Source organism: Marmota flaviventris, chromosome 1 (assembly GCF_047511675.1).
Source record: "Marmota flaviventris isolate mMarFla1 chromosome 1, mMarFla1.hap1, whole genome shotgun sequence".
Lineage (NCBI taxonomy): Eukaryota > Metazoa > Chordata > Mammalia > Rodentia > Sciuridae > Marmota > Marmota flaviventris.
In genome coordinates this window covers 59,823,894-59,841,146 of record NC_092498.1, presented here as the reverse complement: position 1 = coordinate 59,841,146, position 17,253 = coordinate 59,823,894, and the positions used below count along the sequence as shown (strand labels likewise).

At 35.9% G+C, this 17,253-nt stretch overlaps 2 protein-coding genes across 5 annotated transcripts in view; one reads left to right on the top strand and one right to left on the bottom strand.

Annotated features, from left to right (window-relative positions):
* Window positions 1–17,253, bottom strand: part of Ccdc146 (coiled-coil domain containing 146) — a 131,419-nt gene that overhangs the window by 75,263 nt on the left and 38,903 nt on the right. The window lies entirely within an intron of this gene.
* Window positions 2,512–7,994, top strand: Fgl2 (fibrinogen like 2). Its single transcript, XM_027926445.2, has 2 exons — window positions 2,512–3,200; window positions 5,332–7,994. The coding sequence occupies exons 1-2, from the start codon at window positions 2,588–2,590 to the stop codon at window positions 6,036–6,038; spliced, it is 1,320 nt and encodes a 439-aa protein (XP_027782246.1). The 5' UTR covers window positions 2,512–2,587; the 3' UTR covers window positions 6,039–7,994.

Here is a 17,253-nt window from a genome sequence, read left to right as displayed (position 1 = left end):
ATGGTTGTGCACTCCTGTAATCTCAGAATTCTGGGAGGCTGAGGCAGGAGGATCCAAGCCAGCCTCAGCAACTTAGTGAGACCCTAAGCAACTTAGTGAGCCCTTTTCTCAAAATAAAAAATAAAAAGGGCTGGGGATGTGACTCAGTGGTTAAGCACCCCTGGGTTCAATCCCTGGTACAAAAAAAAAAAAAAGTTCACCATGTAATACAGTTAAATAATTTGTTTAGAAGGAAAAACACTTCTGTAAGTGAGCAAAATGTGTCAATGCTGGGTTGGGGCAGATTTGGGGTAGAAGGGAAGATTCTGATACTGCCATGAGCAATCAGTAGTCAACACCAGGAATCAGGGTGGACTGACTGAGAGAATCCAGAAAGCTTTCTAGCAAGAGGGAGCAGGCAGAAAGTCAATGACAGAGGGCAGAGAATTCCATAGGAGTTGAAGACAAGGATGTGAACGTTTTAGTTTTTGATTTTCTGATGGCCTCCTCCATGAAACTCTCTCTCCTATCTTTCTGACACTGCATTCTCCTGGTTTGTGCCTTATTTCTTCAATAATCCTTTTGCACCTGTAGTTTCAAATTGACATCCCCAGCTATGCTGTGCTGATTTTCATATCTCAACATTTGTTTACTAGATATTTCTAGTTGGTAGTTTGTCAATACTTAAAATTCAACCTATTGAAAGCAAAACACTTAAAATTGAGAATCCTGAGGATCATGTATCAGTGTCAGTGAAATAAATATAGCAGTTTTCTACTTTCATTTGGGGAATTTTCTGAGGATCCTAAAGGGACAAGAACCAGTTCCCAAAGGATACCCAGACTTTTTAGATGGTAAAATGAGACATAAGGTGTGTAGAACATGCTTGACAAATGTTTGGAAAGAATGTTACATTTATACATTGTCTTTTTTCCTTAAGCACTCAAAGTTTGTGTATGTCTCATTCTTGTATGAGCAAAGCATATATAAATTCCTCCTTTACCATACTGGAACAGATGCGAAGTAAAGTTAACTATCTGTGTATCCAGAAGAAGTAATTCAGGGTTTAAATACCCAGTCTCCTGTATATCCAGGAGTAAGCATATCGTGAAAGCAGAAAAGGAGTCTGGCAGATTTCTAGAACATGAACAGATGAAGGGAGTGTATAGAAGAGTCATAAGAAGTCAGGTTAAAGAAACATATGAGATAGATTTACAGTGTGCCTTAACTGATACAAAAGAATTTGGAATTTTTCTATACAGGTAGTGTTGAAATCATTTTAAAAGCCATAAAATACTTTTTTGAAAAATAAGAAATCTGGGCTGGAGTTGTGGCTCAGTGGTAGAGCACTTGCCTAGCACATGTGAGGCACTGGGTTTGATCCTCAGCCCCACATAAAAACAAATAAAATAAAGGTATTGTTTTCATCTAATCTACAACTAAAAAGAAGAACAACAAGGAGGAGTTTGGGGTTGGGGAGAAGAGGAGGAAATCTTATGAGACACCAATGTGCAAAACTATTTGGGTATAATTATTTAAAAGGAGGTGGTTTCTGTAATTGAAGCCAGTCCCCCTTCTTGCCCCTCAGCCTCTGAACAGAAGAGTTTGAAAACTACTGCTGTGAGTGCTGACATGTTGTGGACAAGGTGACATGTTATATGGCCTAGAAAGCAGGTGGAACCCACCATAGAGGCAGACAACAGAGGCCTATCAGCCAGGGCTCCCTGTGGAAAAGAAGTTAGAAGACACATGTAAAGAGAGACAGGAATGGGAGGGTGATTCACATTTAAGCCACTGTGAAAGGTGACAGTGCAATTACAAAACTGGCAAAAGAAGCAGCTACTCATTTTGATAAAATACAATGTTCGATTTTGAATGTGTTTTAGCCAGTTAGACAATTTCATACACTATTCTATGGTTGAAAAAAAGGAGAAGGCAGCATCCCACCCCCCACACCCCCATCAATTTCTTCCCTTTTACAAATGGATGAAACAAAGTCTTCTTGCAAAGAGCCAGAAAGCTGTGCTTTGTTCTTTTTTTTTTTTTTTAAGAAACATTTCAAAGTGTTTAAGATTTCACCTGAAAGCCCAACATGGAGAAAATTAGAGGTCTTCAGTGCCCCAATCTAATTTTAAAAAAAAGGACAGCTTCCACTTTAGTAATGTATTTCTTCTTCAGACAGTTTAGTAACTAACACATAAATACTTATCTTTTAACACTATTTGTTTCCAATGGAGTTGGGTATAATTAAGTGGTCTATTTCACGCATAACAAATTATTTTGAAATTAAAGGCTTAGTAAAATAAGCTTGTGCTTTATAAAATAAGTCATTAAAGTATATCTTGGCAAATATGCACATCCCACAGATTAATGTATATATTTTGTTAATTCTGATGTATATTATTTTGGCTGAGAATAAATTAGTGCTGGATAAACGGCATTTGGTGAGGACCATCTTCTCTTCCTGTGCGGTTCCGAAACTAGTGATGCAAAAGCTCCCGCCCTTTTCTGGAAATGCAGAAAGCCTGACTCAGGCGGCTGTCCCTGTTAAAGCACTGGGGCCGGGCGCGCTGCTTCCTTGCTGGGGTGAGCGCAGTGCAGCGCAGAGATGAAGCTTCCTGACTGGTACTGGCTGAGCTCAGCTGTCCTCGCTGCTTATGGTTTCTTGGTCGTTGCAAACAATGAAACAGAGGGAATTAAAGATGAAAGAGCAAAGGACGCCTGCCCGGTGAGATTAGAAAGCAGAGGGAAATGCGAGGCAGGCGAGTGCCCCTTCCAGGTGAGCCTGCCGCCGCTGGCTATCCAGCTCCCGGAGCAGTTCGGAAGGATCCAGGAGGTGTTCAAAGAGGTCCAGAACCTCAAGGAAATTGTAAACAGCTTGAAGAAAACTTGCCAAGACTGCAAGCTGCAGGCTGACGACAACCGAGAACCGGGCAGAAATGGACTACTGTTCCCCAGCACAGGAGCCCCGGGAGAGGCTGGTGACAATCGAGTTCAAGAACTTGAGAGCGAGGTGAACAAGCTGTCCTCTGAGTTAAAGAGTGCAAAAGACCAGATCGATGTGCTTCACGGCCGCCTGGAGAAGCTGAATCTTGTAAATATGAACAACGTAGAAAATTATGTTGACAGCAAGGTGGCAAATCTAACATCTGTTGTCAATAGTTTGGATGGCAAATGTTCATCGAAGTGTCCCAGCCAAGAACAAATCCAGTCACCGCTAAGTATGTATGCTGTTTTCTTATCATTTATTTGTTCATGAATGTGAGGTAGTAAGTCAGTATCTATAAACATTAACTAACGTGAATAAGTTAAATAGATGATGGATTAAACAAACATCTATTCTATTCGTTAAAGTAATCCAGAGGGGAAAAATTGTTTTCTTTAATGTACCACAGAAATGATATATAATCTGATTACAAAAGTCATTAGCTCTATATCCATTAGGAAGCACTTTCAATTTCAAGGTGTTACTTGAAATTGAAAAATGCCAGACCTACACACAAACAGAAGCACAGAATTTCTTAATGTTTTAGTGCAGTCTATCTCTTTACTCAAGTGTTTGAAAACAAGAGATAAGGAGTGCTGTGATTGTGCTTTGTTCATTAAAAATTCATTTTTCTTGTGGTTGGCTGACTGCCACTTCTCATGTAGCAACAAGTGATCCATAGAAGATTTAGAAATGATCTGAAGTTCTTAACTTCAAATAGCTAGTGAAAATGGGAGATTTTACAGATGGAATAAAAGCAGTTTCATGTGTGTGCAAAATGTTTTTCTTTAGACCTGTGTTTTAGGGGAGAATTTTGGCATGCCACTAAGGGAAGTTTCCTTATTAATATTTTTTAACCTTTTGCCACCATTCAAGCATTTAATAGAACCCATCCTCACCATCCACTTTACTTGAACTTTTAATAAACATGTTAAAGACAACAGCCTTGCCTATTCTATCAATGAACTTATAGTAGCATTGGTTCCCTGCCAAACTCTGGCTTTCCACCTAGACTCCAGAGACCATTGCTACTGGTCTTATTGGTCTTATTATACTTTGCAAAGCCATATCTGCATTAGGACTTCTGCTTACCATAAATCTGAGGTTGAGGGAACATGGTAGCTATCACATTATTTTGGAACAAGTACACCAGACATGCTCCATCCCCAGGGAATCTGCCCCTGAAAGTTGCTAGGTTTCCAGGACCACTACTGTTAATACTTCTGGCAGCCTATATCTGAATGTGTTCTGAACATTGCACATCATGTCTTAGGTGACATCACTGGGTAGATATTAAATATGGTGCTATATGGTAACTTGTAATGATATGAAAAATGGTATTATTCACTTTTCTCCTAAAAGTTTTATGAAACTAACTGAATATTCTGAGTTCTAAATATACATGATTAGATTTTTGTGCACTGGATATCTTATATTAAACTTATGTCACAAAACTCTCTTTTGATTTCTATAAAACCCTATTAACTGATTACACTTATCCTGAACATGATCACCTGTTGTTTATTTCTAGAAATAAACACATGGAACACTGGCTAAATGTACTTTCCTATATAATAAATTCAGAATAGTATTGGCATATTATTGAAAAAATATATTCTCAAGATTTTTTATATAGTTATGTAAAATAAATATGAATTTATGATCAATGCTGTACATTAGAACCTTAATGCATTAAGTGAAACATGTCCAATAAAATTTCCCAATAGTAAGAATGATCAGCCCCTTTAGGTTAAAGGGACAAGAAGCCTATATGCCTGGAATGCAGTTCTAGGACAATTGGAATCATCTGAATTTTAGGCTAAAGGAATGCAATGTTTATGAGAATAAGCTTTGCTGTCACAGCCAGATCTGAGTTTGTGTCCTGGCTCTGCCAAATGCTTGTATGAACTTGAGCAAGGCTTTGATTCTCTTTGGGCCTAAAAAGCCTCATCATCATCATCAAAAAAAAAAAAAAAGCATAAGTGGCAATTAAAAACTACATTATAAGGTTGATATGCTGATTAAATGTGAAAATGTTATCCAGTCTTTGGTAGCATGCCTAGAACATGCTAGAGGTAGTCCTCATTAAATATTACCTTTACTTATTCTTTTCTTATTGTTGTTTGTTGATGTTATAACCATTATTAGCAAACAAGAGTATGTTAGAGAGTCTTGTCTACTTCATAGAACCATGTTCTTGTTCTGAGGCCTTAACAAACATTTAATAATCAGGTTCAGGTAAGTTTAGCAGAGCAAGGTTTTATTATTGCAATTATATACACAAAAGCAGTTTCATAATTTAAAGAATTTCTCAGATGTGTAGTTTTTTAATAAAATCCAATGCCTTTCTTTTTTCCCTCCTCCAGTTCAACATCTAATACATAAAGATTGTTCAGACTACTACATAATAGGCAAAAGAAGCAGTGAGACCTACAGAGTTACACCTGATCCCAAAAATAGCAGCTTTGAGGTGTATTGTGACATGGAGACCATGGGGGGAGGCTGGACAGTGCTACAAGCTCGTCTCGATGGAAGCACCAACTTCACCAAAACTTGGCAAGACTACAAAACAGGCTTTGGAAATCTCAGGAGAGAATTTTGGCTGGGAAATGATAAGATCCATCTTCTGACCAAGAGTAAGGAAATGATTCTGAGAATAGATCTTGAAGACTTTAATGGTGTCAAACTGTATGCCTTGTATGATCAGTTTTACGTGGCTAATGAATTTCTCAAATACCGTTTACACATTGGTAACTACAATGGAACAGCTGGAGATGCCTTACGTTTCAGTAAACATTATAACCACGATCTAAAGTTTTTCACCACCCCAGATAGAGACAATGATCGATATCCCTCTGGGAACTGTGGGCTGTACTACAGTTCAGGGTGGTGGTTTGATGCATGTCTTTCTGCAAACTTAAATGGTAAATATTATCACCAAAAATACAGAGGTGTCCGTAATGGAATTTTCTGGGGTACCTGGCCAGGTATAAGTGAGGCCCAGCCTAGTGGCTACAAGTCCTCTTTTAAAGAAGCCAAAATGATGATTAGACCCAAGCACTTTAAGCCATAATCACTAATGCTTATTTCTCTAAACATTCATTATCTAACAGAGCAATTAATTCATTCAGTCCTGTGGAACATGCTTTATTTCACATTCCTTTTCTATGGCTAAAAATAATTTCTGAGTAGGTTCTTACCCAACATAGCATTTGAAATAAAACTGGAAAATATACATTTTAAAATACTCATTTGTTGCTATTATCCAACTAATGCTTGCAAGTAATTGGGAATATTGAGAATGATACATTTTATAATTATTTTAATTTCTTTAATTGAAAAGTTCTCAATATTCATATTAGTTTCTACAATTAAACAATTGTTTATTCAGCAAGCTAGATTCTACACAAGCAATCTCTATTGTGGCTATGACTTAATGTGCACATTTGAAAATATGTCACTTTTTTCAGGCTACGAGAAGTTATTTGTATATTTGTCTCTAAATACTGTAATCTTCATTCTGAGATATACTTATTCACTTTATGCACTTTTGAGTCAGAAAGAATTTACAGCATTTTAGTTCCCAAAGAGAAATAATATATGTAATTAAAATTGTTAATGCAGTAGTCACAAAATGCAAATTTTGGCATTAGAATATTGTAAAATGGGTAGCATGATGTTAGCTCCCCAAACAGTCAGAAAATAATGAAACTATGAAAACCTTGGTTTAAGAAAATTCATTCATGGTTTATAACTTGTTAGATGTTTGATGGTAAAAACTGCTTTAGTATAAGTTATCTTCCTCTGCTATATCTGCACAATCATTTTTAATTTAAGATTGCTCACTAGTGTGCTAGACTACTGGGAAGCTCTCCTTTTGGAGATAATAGTGTGTGGGAAAAGAAGTGTTTACATATACTTTGAAGCCAATTTCACATCCAAAGCAATATCATTGGATGATATACATTATAGGAGGCTAAGTTTTCTAGAATGAATAAATTTATTTATTAAAGCATGAATTTTGAAATGTAGTTTGACTAAACAACTGGTAGGTTGCTTATTTACTATCAGAAATTCAAAGATAATGTGTTTTCTTCCAACTAAACAAAAGTACCTAGAACTTTTATAATTCATCCATTCTGAATGCTAAGTATCATATAATGTTTAATTTTATTGTCAAGAAAAGAATAATTTCAGAGAGAACAGCAGTATTTTGCTGTACGTTTAAAAAATGCTCTTGACTAAAATTTGAAGTTATTTGCTATACTATATGTGAGCCTCATAGCAAGAAACTGACCTTTAATTTCTGTTTGTTTGGCATACACTAACAAAGTTTTCAAAATATATTCACATTCACACAAATGTATCTTTACCCATTCTTTGAAATGATTGATGAGGTCAATTATTTTAGGATAACAATTCTTTTTAAAAGATAGCAGATGTTAAACAATGTTTTCAAATAAATATGATGAAAATTAAGTTATTATGAGTACTTTTATACCACAAGAGCAAGATAAAAGATGTTTTCAAATAAATATGATGAAAATTAAGTTATTATGAATACTTTTATACCACAAGAGCAAGGTAAACAAAGGTATAATCAAATGATGGCCAAAATGAAAAACATAGTATCAATCAAATACAAAATGTGTATCTATTCAGTGGGATACTAAATGTAAATGATATAATATTTTATTTCTATCTCTGGTTTTCTTTTTTAAGAAGATTTCGATATTATGTATTTGTTTTGGATAAGGGCATTTTCATTTGCTACATGTAGCTATTAATATATGTATAAGTAATTTCTGTGATAAAATGGACTCATCACAAAATACAGTTCCAAAGAAAATTGTATACTTTCATAGAGAGTGTCCACTGATTTCAATGAGAACTTGGGATGTTTTCAAGAGAATTTGGTGAATAATTATTAATCCATGTAAATAGTTTATTTTTGCAAATTATTTCAAAGGATCAAAAATTTTCTGTTATACTTTTATAACACTTTCCTAATAAATTCCTTAACACAAAATTTTTTGGAATCATTGCATCTCAATCATTATAAAATATATTCTAGACTTTGATACTTTTCAGTATGTTGATGGAAATAGATTATATCTGAGCCAGTCCTTTGCTTTAACTATTCACTACTATATGCTAATGTTCATAAATGAGGACAATTTATAAATATTTTTAGAGTCTTGTCTTGGTTTCATTTTGGTGGCTAATATTTCTTAATTAAGATAAGGTCTTATTTCTAAATATTATCATTCTTTGAAAATGTTGGCTGAAACTGGGTCCTTAGAAGTAGATTCACCTATCACTGAGGAGGAAAAAAATTTCAAATTTTTCTGATAAGCAGTAATACGCCAAATGGATTAATGGCACACGCATCCAATAAATAATGAGTTCAAATATACAGCATTAGATGTATCTGAATAACAGCATTTACATATCCTTATTTTTTAAGAACTACCCAAGAAAAGGTTTTAAAAGTAAAAGGGATAGGTAATGTCACTACAATAATCTTGTTTAAAATTCTTTTATGTGTAATCAGGGTTATGATTCCTATCTTTTTAAAGCCTCATAAATCATGTGTTTATTCTTCAATGTGGAAACAATTATTGTTTGTAAAATATAAATTTGCTTTTGTCTGAAAAGTTGTATAATGATTACCGAATCTAGATAATATTCTTTTTTAAAAAAAAAAAAAACTTTTTTAGTTGTAGATGGACAAAATACTTTTATTTAATTAATTTATTTGTTTAATTTATTTATAAATAGTCCTCATTTATGAGCATTAGCATGATTTATTAAATAAATTAAATACAATTTAATTAACAGGAAGATGGGGCAAATAGAGGAACACCATTATCTTATTTCCCTCTAGAATAGTCTTGGCATGTTTACAAGGCACAATCTTCAGTTTCCTTTTGTGTCATTCAACTCCATCTCTTTTTCCTTTGTCAATGCTGCTGATCCCACTATCTCCTCAGGATACTGCAGACTCTTCCTAATAGCAGCTGGTACCTCCAATTTCAATCTGTGCTCACTTGTCTCCCTTATCACTGCCAGGGGGATTATTCAGAAATACAATTTTTCCTTATTATTGAATAATTGAGTTCTACAGTGTGGGCAAATAGGTGTAAAGGGATACTTGAGACAGGGGTGGTGTTATTCAGTGACTAATAATAAGCTACCATTGAAGAAGTGCTGTAGTTTAAAGCAACCAGAGTGGCAACTGGGAAAGGAGTGGACATCACCAAATCAGAGGATTTGAGAAATTGAATACAGGTGATGATATCGGAGGGCATATGACAAGGCAATATTATATATTCTACAGGATTGGATACATAATCGCGTGTTAGAAGGAACCCAGGTAATATGCTTCTGGGATACATGCCACTTAGAGGTGTTTGGCTATACCAAGCTGAACAGTGTTCCACTTTCTGAGTTCCTAAGGAAAAACAATATTTTTCATACTACTGATACTATATTGTAAGTCTGAAATCAATTTTATTCATACAAATTAAAAATTACAGATTAGCCTGAAGAACCCTTTGCAAACCACCTTAAACTCCAACTTCCTCCCTCTCCCCAGAGGTAACAAGCTGAGGTGGCTGAATCCAATTTCAATTTCATTTGTGCATTGCCAAGTTGCAACATCTATTGACTCATAGCCTCATCAGGTCTTTTTTTTTTTTTTTCACTAATTGGAAAGAACTAGAAATGAGGGAAAATGAGTGCAATTGGAGAACCCAAAGTACCACAAAATCCCCCATTCCCCAATGTGACTGAACCTTCCTTATTACTTGAAGTGGTCCTACTGCCAATGTATGATGATGCTCTTTTTGTTTTACTGGGAGACACTGTTGCTTTCTTGCCTGAGGGAATGATCTTAATCCTCTTTTTGGTTCCTTTACCCTACTCATCAGAGCCTGCAGATCTGTAATCAAGACATGCCCTGATATCAAGTATAGTCAAATCAGAAGGAAAAACTTTCACAATCTTGCTAATTTATATCAGCAAAGGTTAGGGAGGATGTGTGACAATAGACTTTGAAGATGCTTGACTAAGGAAGAAGAAACCAAATTTTAGATGTCACTGAATTTATTGATATAGATATTTTTACCAGAAATTATGGATTCAACAGGGAGGGTGAGATTGAGAAGATATATTTTGTTCTTATAATGTGCTTTCTTAGTTAACACAAAACCTAGATTTGACAGTAGCTCTTGTTGAGAAGTGAGAAAAGTCTTAAAACTCAAAGACTTAAGAAGATAGGAAATCTGGGATGGAGTTATCCTTAATTCATTCAAGAAATGCCAAAGAGCAAGAGAAAAGCTTTTCTCATTTGTTAACACCAAGTACCAAAGTTTTGTAATTCTGAAATAAATTTTATTCATACATAAATTTTATTATGATACTAGAGATATCAATGACCAATAGACAAAAATCCTACAGTCATTGTTGTTAAAGACAAATAAATAAATGACATGTACCATGAAAAATGAATAGGACAAGAGTATATAAGAGGGATGCTATTTAATATAGAGTGATCCAGGGACACCTCTCTATGGAGGTGGCATTTGAACAGAGAACTAAAGAAACGAGAGAGCAAGGTAGGCAGATATCTAGAAGAGTGTTCCAAGCCACAGGAGCAGGAAGTGCCAAAGTCAAGAGTCTGGAGAGTGATTGGCATGTTTGAGGGTCACTGTCAGCAAAGAGGTCTGTGTGTAAAAGCAGAGTTTAGGATGATGGAGATGTGAGATATAAGATTAGACAGCTTTGTAGGGTTGTGGATGAGGGTGGTGTACTAGATCATCTAGGTTTTATGAACTATGGTGAGAATTTTGCCTTTTACTCCAAGTAGATAAGAGTCATGAGGGTTTTGAGTAGAGGAAGGACACGATCTCATCCAGGTTTCAAAGATCACTCATGTTGAGAATAGAAGCCAAGTCTGGAGCAAGGACCCCACTTCACAATAAAGTGTTTGCAATAATCTTGGTGTGATATGAACACAGCACTATGGTGGTTGCAGTGAACTGCATCTATTTTGAAGGCACAGTGGACAACCTTAGCTGATCAAAGGTTGGTGGTAGATAGTAAAAGAAAAACATAAAGGTGTTACAGAAAACCACAACTTTGAGGAAATGAGGAAGTCTGCAGGGAGACCCTATGCAGAGAGTGTGTAAGGAGTGGGGTAGATGAGGACTGGAACCTGAAGTTTTGAGCATTATCAAATTTAAATACTTCTAAGACATCCAAGTGGACAGAGTTATTTGTATATTAGTCTAAAGTCCAAGGAGGACAACTAGGGTTCAGGAATACATTTGACAATTGCTAGATTGCAGATAAGGAAAATATGAGCCTAGAGGAAATAACCTAGTAAATACGTGTACATGGAACAAAGATTTTTTCAAAGAAGCCCTGGGAGAAGCTGGCCTTGAAGAGGTTGGAGATGAGGAGGAACTAGCACCCTACCTACCCTGTAACTGTGTAATTTGAGAGGTCCTAGGGATGCTTCTTTGTGGAAGGGGCAGAGGTGTATTCTCACTGTAACAGAAATTTATTCTAGGTTATTTTACACTTGGATTTGCTTTTCCTTCCTTCTGCCAGAAACACTTATGTTTAGTTATTGGAATACCTTTTAAACCCATAATGGTACTCCACAATAGTAGTCTACAAAATACTGATCTTGACTTAGGAGGTCATATCACAGCGAAAGGAGGCAGCAATGACATATTGAAGCCTCAAATACCACCTTGTGAGGCTGGGGTGTTATCATGCAGTATACCATGTGTACACACATGTGTGCACATGTACATACAGCAAAAGAAACATGAATGGAGCCACAGAGCAAGACAAAAGCTTTCCTCATTTGTTAACAATATCTGTCCAAGTTTAAGGATGATTTATGATCATTTAAAATCATTAGGGTACTAGTTTGTTATGATTATAAATCTTTAGTTAGGATGAAATTATTTACTCCCCTTGTCTATTTTTGAGATATTGATAATATTCAACTTTCTTTCACAAATGTTTTCTAAAAGTTATCCAAATTAGCTTTCAAAGTGTGAATGACCATAAATGAATCTCACTCACAATTTTTACTAAAAGTTCCAGGTTCAGGTGAAAATTAATGTCACTCTTTGCATATGGGTAGGTTTTCCATATAGATGGATTGAGATAAATTTATATATGTATTCGTATATACCTACAAGTATGTGATTACATATATATATATATATGTTGCAAATATACTTATGCTTATTACTTATAACACATATACTATAATTACAAGGAAACCTGCCCATAAAAATAAAATAGATATGCAACTATTATGCATAGTAAAAAAAATTAATACAAGAAAAATCACCACACCTAAAATCTCATGATCTAGCTAACTGTGGTCAGTATCTTTTAGACATAGCACAGTCTCTCAAAAAGATACATAGTATTAGGCATTTCAAGAGAAAAACTACGCCACACTCTAAGATATTCCTGTTTAGAGAAGAAATAATCAAAGAGGAGGGAAGGGAGGAAAGGGGATATGGGGGTAGGAAACATGGTGGAATGAGACGAACATCATTACCCTAGGTACATGTAGGACTGCATGAATGGTGTGACTCTACTTCGTGTAAAACCAGAGAAGTGAAAAATTGTGCTCCATTTGTGCACTAGGACTCAAAGTACATTCTGCTATCATGTGTAACTAATTAGAACAAATAAATAAATAAAAATTTAAAATTTAAAAAAGAATCATTTAAAAATAAACATATAAGCCTTTTTGGTCTTAGTCCTTCAAAATAACCAATATTTCTTTGTATTTACTATTTGAATCCAATTTTACCATTTGTTTATTATGTGCATAGTTTCAAAATTATTTTCTAAACTCAGAAATCTGAGTTTAATCATTAATATTTAAATTTTTCTTTAACAAGAATGATACTGTATAAAGTGAATAGTTTACTACAAAAGGCAACATATATACAAACACATAGGATCTGCAAACTGGTTTACATTTCTCTGAAACTTGGCTTTCTCATATTCTCCAAGATGCAGGTAATTTATGCTTATGTTGTAAAAGTTTATCAAAGAAGGACCCACAAAATTATTTGCTTACATTTATTTTCCATTTGGTAATGGCATTTTTTTTCTTTTTAGTGAAGCTAACCTGTTTTTATTTTTGCTTAGATTCTTGCTTCCACATACTAATATTAAGCAGCTGTCACTAGCTGAGTGCCAACCCTACACTGGATACTTTCCTAGGAGTATTTCCAGTGTTATCTCTGCTTGTGATTAATGTCCCAATGAGGCTTTGCACTAAATCTTTCCTGAATTTGAATGGGGAGTCTTGGTTATCTATGAACTGTTTATCATTTGTGGACTATTATCTGTTTTCAGCTTTCCTAACATTCTTGGTGTATTTTAGACAAAATGGGCTGATTTTCCATGGATAAAGTACATATACAGTAAACCTCACTATCATCCTTCCACTGACTTTCTGATGAACTCAGAAAGTGGGAAATGATTCCAATTATATTTCAGTTTAAGGTGGAACATTTCCTTTTGTGTCTTATCAGAACAATTATATAATTTTTGACAGGAGATATTTTTAAAATTAATATATTTTAAATTGTGTTCATGTCCCCACTTAACCTAGTGGTTAAAAATTGTCTTCCTGAAGCTAAGTCAAAATTTATAACAACCCAGAGAAAAGGCAAACAAGTTTTTATGCTCTCCAAACACTGTTTTACTCCATGGTTACGTGGCAGAATTCACTGATGAACACATACAAAGCACTTTGTAAGTTCTTTGGAAGCTGAAAGACTTCTCATGTAAATGCCAAAGTTCTTATTTTTATTTGTTAAAATAATTTTATTTGTATAAAATAATTCTTACAAAACATATCACAAATTAATGGTGTTGGTGATGGTTACTTTTAAAATTTCTATCCCACATTGAGTAAATTTTTTAAACCAGATTAAGTCCTCTCTTAGAGACCTAGAGGGGCCCCCATATCATAGTAATTATGGAAGCTGGACAGGAAAGAGATACCTTCATGTTGAATACAGGGTTGGTATTTAATGTGCTGAGCTGCTGAGAGGTTTTCAAATTGTCCCAGTGACCTGAAGGTTCTACAGACATATTTTAGGAGTGCCAAAGAAAGCCGGGTTGGGGGAAAAGCCAGGAGAATACATGATGTGTGAAATACTGTCCGAGTAGAATAGTTCTGCTTTTCTATATCTTGGGCTACATTTTTAATTTCACTTTAAGAAAAAGGTTGTGCATGTGTATGATTTGGATTTGATAATCATTACTTCCATGTCACACTTCCCTTTAGGGGTTTTACTGACAAAACTGGAATACTTGTATGAATTTTCTAAGTTCAAAAAGCTAAACTACTGAGAACTGAGGTTGAATCAATATGTCAAATGCATACAGAAACTTGGAAGAAATTTCTAAGTTTGCTTTTTAAAGTGTTGATTTCATAGAGTGATTATTTAATGGAGTGTTTTACTAATTACTATGGATATTTACTTTTTGAACATCTTGGCTTGGTTATATGCAAGATAGTGAAAGAAGAGTACCATCATTTTCTCTTCTCAGAGTTCCTGAGCCTACTTTAGGTTAGCTTAAAAATAGGAAAGAAGTGAGATGAGATGACTACATTGCTGTGGAGATTACAGAAGCAGAGGTGATCCACATTTTGTCAGGAAGTGAAATGCTTCCAGAAAAAGGTGGGATCCCAACTGGCCTGGAAAGACCTAAAGAATCTGGAAGCACAGAAATGGGGGAGCAGAGCACTCCTCACCTGGGACCTGGGCAGGGAATAAGCAAAGACACCAGCAATGTGGAAACTGGGAAGGAGTAGAAGAGCATCATTTAATTTGGCTGGAGCATGGGCTTTGTGGCAGGGACAATAAAAATGGGGGGAAAGGAATGGCAGATGAGACTGCAGAGGTATTTGACTGCAAGGTCAAGCAGGTGACAATCTTTTTTATGAATAGGCAAGGGAAAATTCAGACCTAAGTATCCACAGTCTCCCCCACTACCTATTGATTCCTAAGTTCTGTGCCTTGTCCTTTTAGACGACAGCAGGATACTACTGATTGCGAAGGAAAACTGGAGGGAACTCTGAAAACTGCTTTACAAAAATAATGAAATGGCCAAAGATATCAAGGAGAAGATGGGTGGAGATACAAAGAAAAATGCAGCCTGAGGGTGGGAAGGCAAGTTTCTGGAGGATTTTTAGAGTAGGAGTAAAAAAATGTGGCGAGGCATCTGCTCTGATGGAGAATTTTAGGAAGGTTTGCAGCTGGTTGTGCTGTGGAACTCACTCCTCCATTTCCTAAAGGAAACTTCATGTTGCTTCCCAAGGCTTTAAGAAGGTGGATCTGCATTTTCTTTATGCTGTGCTGTGAGATCTGTCTCAAAGTAGGAGTCAGAGGAGTGTTTCATGCAGTTCACACTTGAGCTGCCCAGAGCAGAGATTTCCCCAGGGGTGTCTTAGGGGGTGGGGTTTGGGCAAGGTTGGTGAAGACAGTAGGAAAAGGGAGAGACAGAAGGCCTTCATCTTGTGTCCTTCACCTCCCAGGCTGCCACATACAAATCTATTTTTATATATAAAGAGCCCCTGTGTAAGATTTCCACCAGGGGGGAAAAATAAAGCAATAAAAAATAGGTGCTAGAGAGCAAGGTAACGAAGGATCATGAGCTAAAATATGTAGTATTAATGTAAAGTAAACCTCAGAGAACTTGAACAACTTGCTGAAAGCTTCCCTGCTAGTATGTACAGAGCAAGAACTAAGAGCCATTTCCTCTGACCCACTCTCTCACTTCCCGTTGATATCAGAGATTATCCCCCACCCCACCAAGACTGTTCATTCTTAGTTATATCCTTTATAGGTAGCAAAATGCCTATCTTCTTAATCTGAAGTTTAATATCAGGTAATTCTTGTATGCCCTCATTTCCTATTTCTGATGCTGCCCAGGTATCCCTGTTTACCTCCATCTGGGTATGTATGGGCTGAGAATATAAAAAGGACTTTTGCCTCAGTAGATGATGGACTTGGCATTGGGTTCTAAGTTTGTTGCTGGTATCTCCTTTCCATTTCCTCTTATGCCAACTTATATACCGGATGGACAAAGGTTAAAATATGGTGACTCAAATCATCAAGGTACTAGAAGAAAACACAGGAAATAAATTTATAACCTCAGAGTAACAAAGGTCTTTTAAAGTATGACACAAAATCCTGAAGTTGTGAATAAAGATAAAACTCAGGCATATTATTAAAAAATAAACTTCTACATGGGGCAAAACTAATTATAAGCAAACTAAAAACAGAACAACAAAAAAAAACCCAATAAACACAGAAAGCAGTGAATAGTATACACAAAGGCCCACTTATCAAATGTATAAAGAGTTCCTATGAACCTATATGGAAAAAAAAAATCATCCAATAAAGAACAGAAGAAAGAATGTGAAGAGAGTTCACAAGAATGGAATTACAAATAGGTCTTTGTATTAACCACATTTCTAACTTCTGCAAAGTCAATGCTTTAACATTTGACCTACATATATATGCCAGATACACCTAGTTCTGGACAACCTGATAAATGATGCCTGAGTCACCTTGCCTTTGGCTTCCTGCCTCCCTCATCTACCCGTCCCCAGTCCTCTTCCTGGAGGCACACTTTTCAAATGCAAACTAATCCAGAGTCTACACCTCCACTGGCCCTAAGCACCCCAGTGCCAGGTATTAGACAACTAAGGACTGTACCTGTGCCCCAGAACCGACTGAAATTATCCAAACGGTTCAGTTCTAAACTGCTTATCCTCCTTGCCTGTCCCTTGGCGGAAAACCATTTTCCTCCCTCCTCCTGACCTGTCCCTGTATTTCCCCATGTGACACCCCTTCACCTGATGCCCCCATGGTATATTCTGGCCCCTCCTCTTGGAAACTGTGAATAGTTGTCATTTCAGTGGCAACAATCTCCTGACTTGTTGGCCTTCCTATACCTAAAATTTTGTATTAATATACTTTAAAACAGTTTTAAATATATTCATTCACTCATATTTTACTCACTCATTTTCAGATAAATATAAAGGCTGATATAATGACTTTTTTCCCTATCAGAATAACAGAGGTCAGGTTCACCAGATTGGATGGGGGGAGTGGAGGGAAGGGAGGGAGGATAAGAATGGGAAAGACAGTAAAATGAATCAGACATAATTTTTCTACATTCATATATGAATACATAACCAGTGTAACTCCACATCATGT

Coding starts and splice junctions, on each gene's coding strand:
- Fgl2 (XM_027926445.2), top strand. CDS start 2,588: ATGAAGCTTCCTGACTGGTACTGGCTGAGCTCAGCTGTCCTCGCTGCT. Junction 3,201..5,331: donor ACAAATCCAGTCACCGCTAA/GTATGTATGCTG, acceptor TCCCTCCTCCAG/TTCAACATCTAATACATAAA.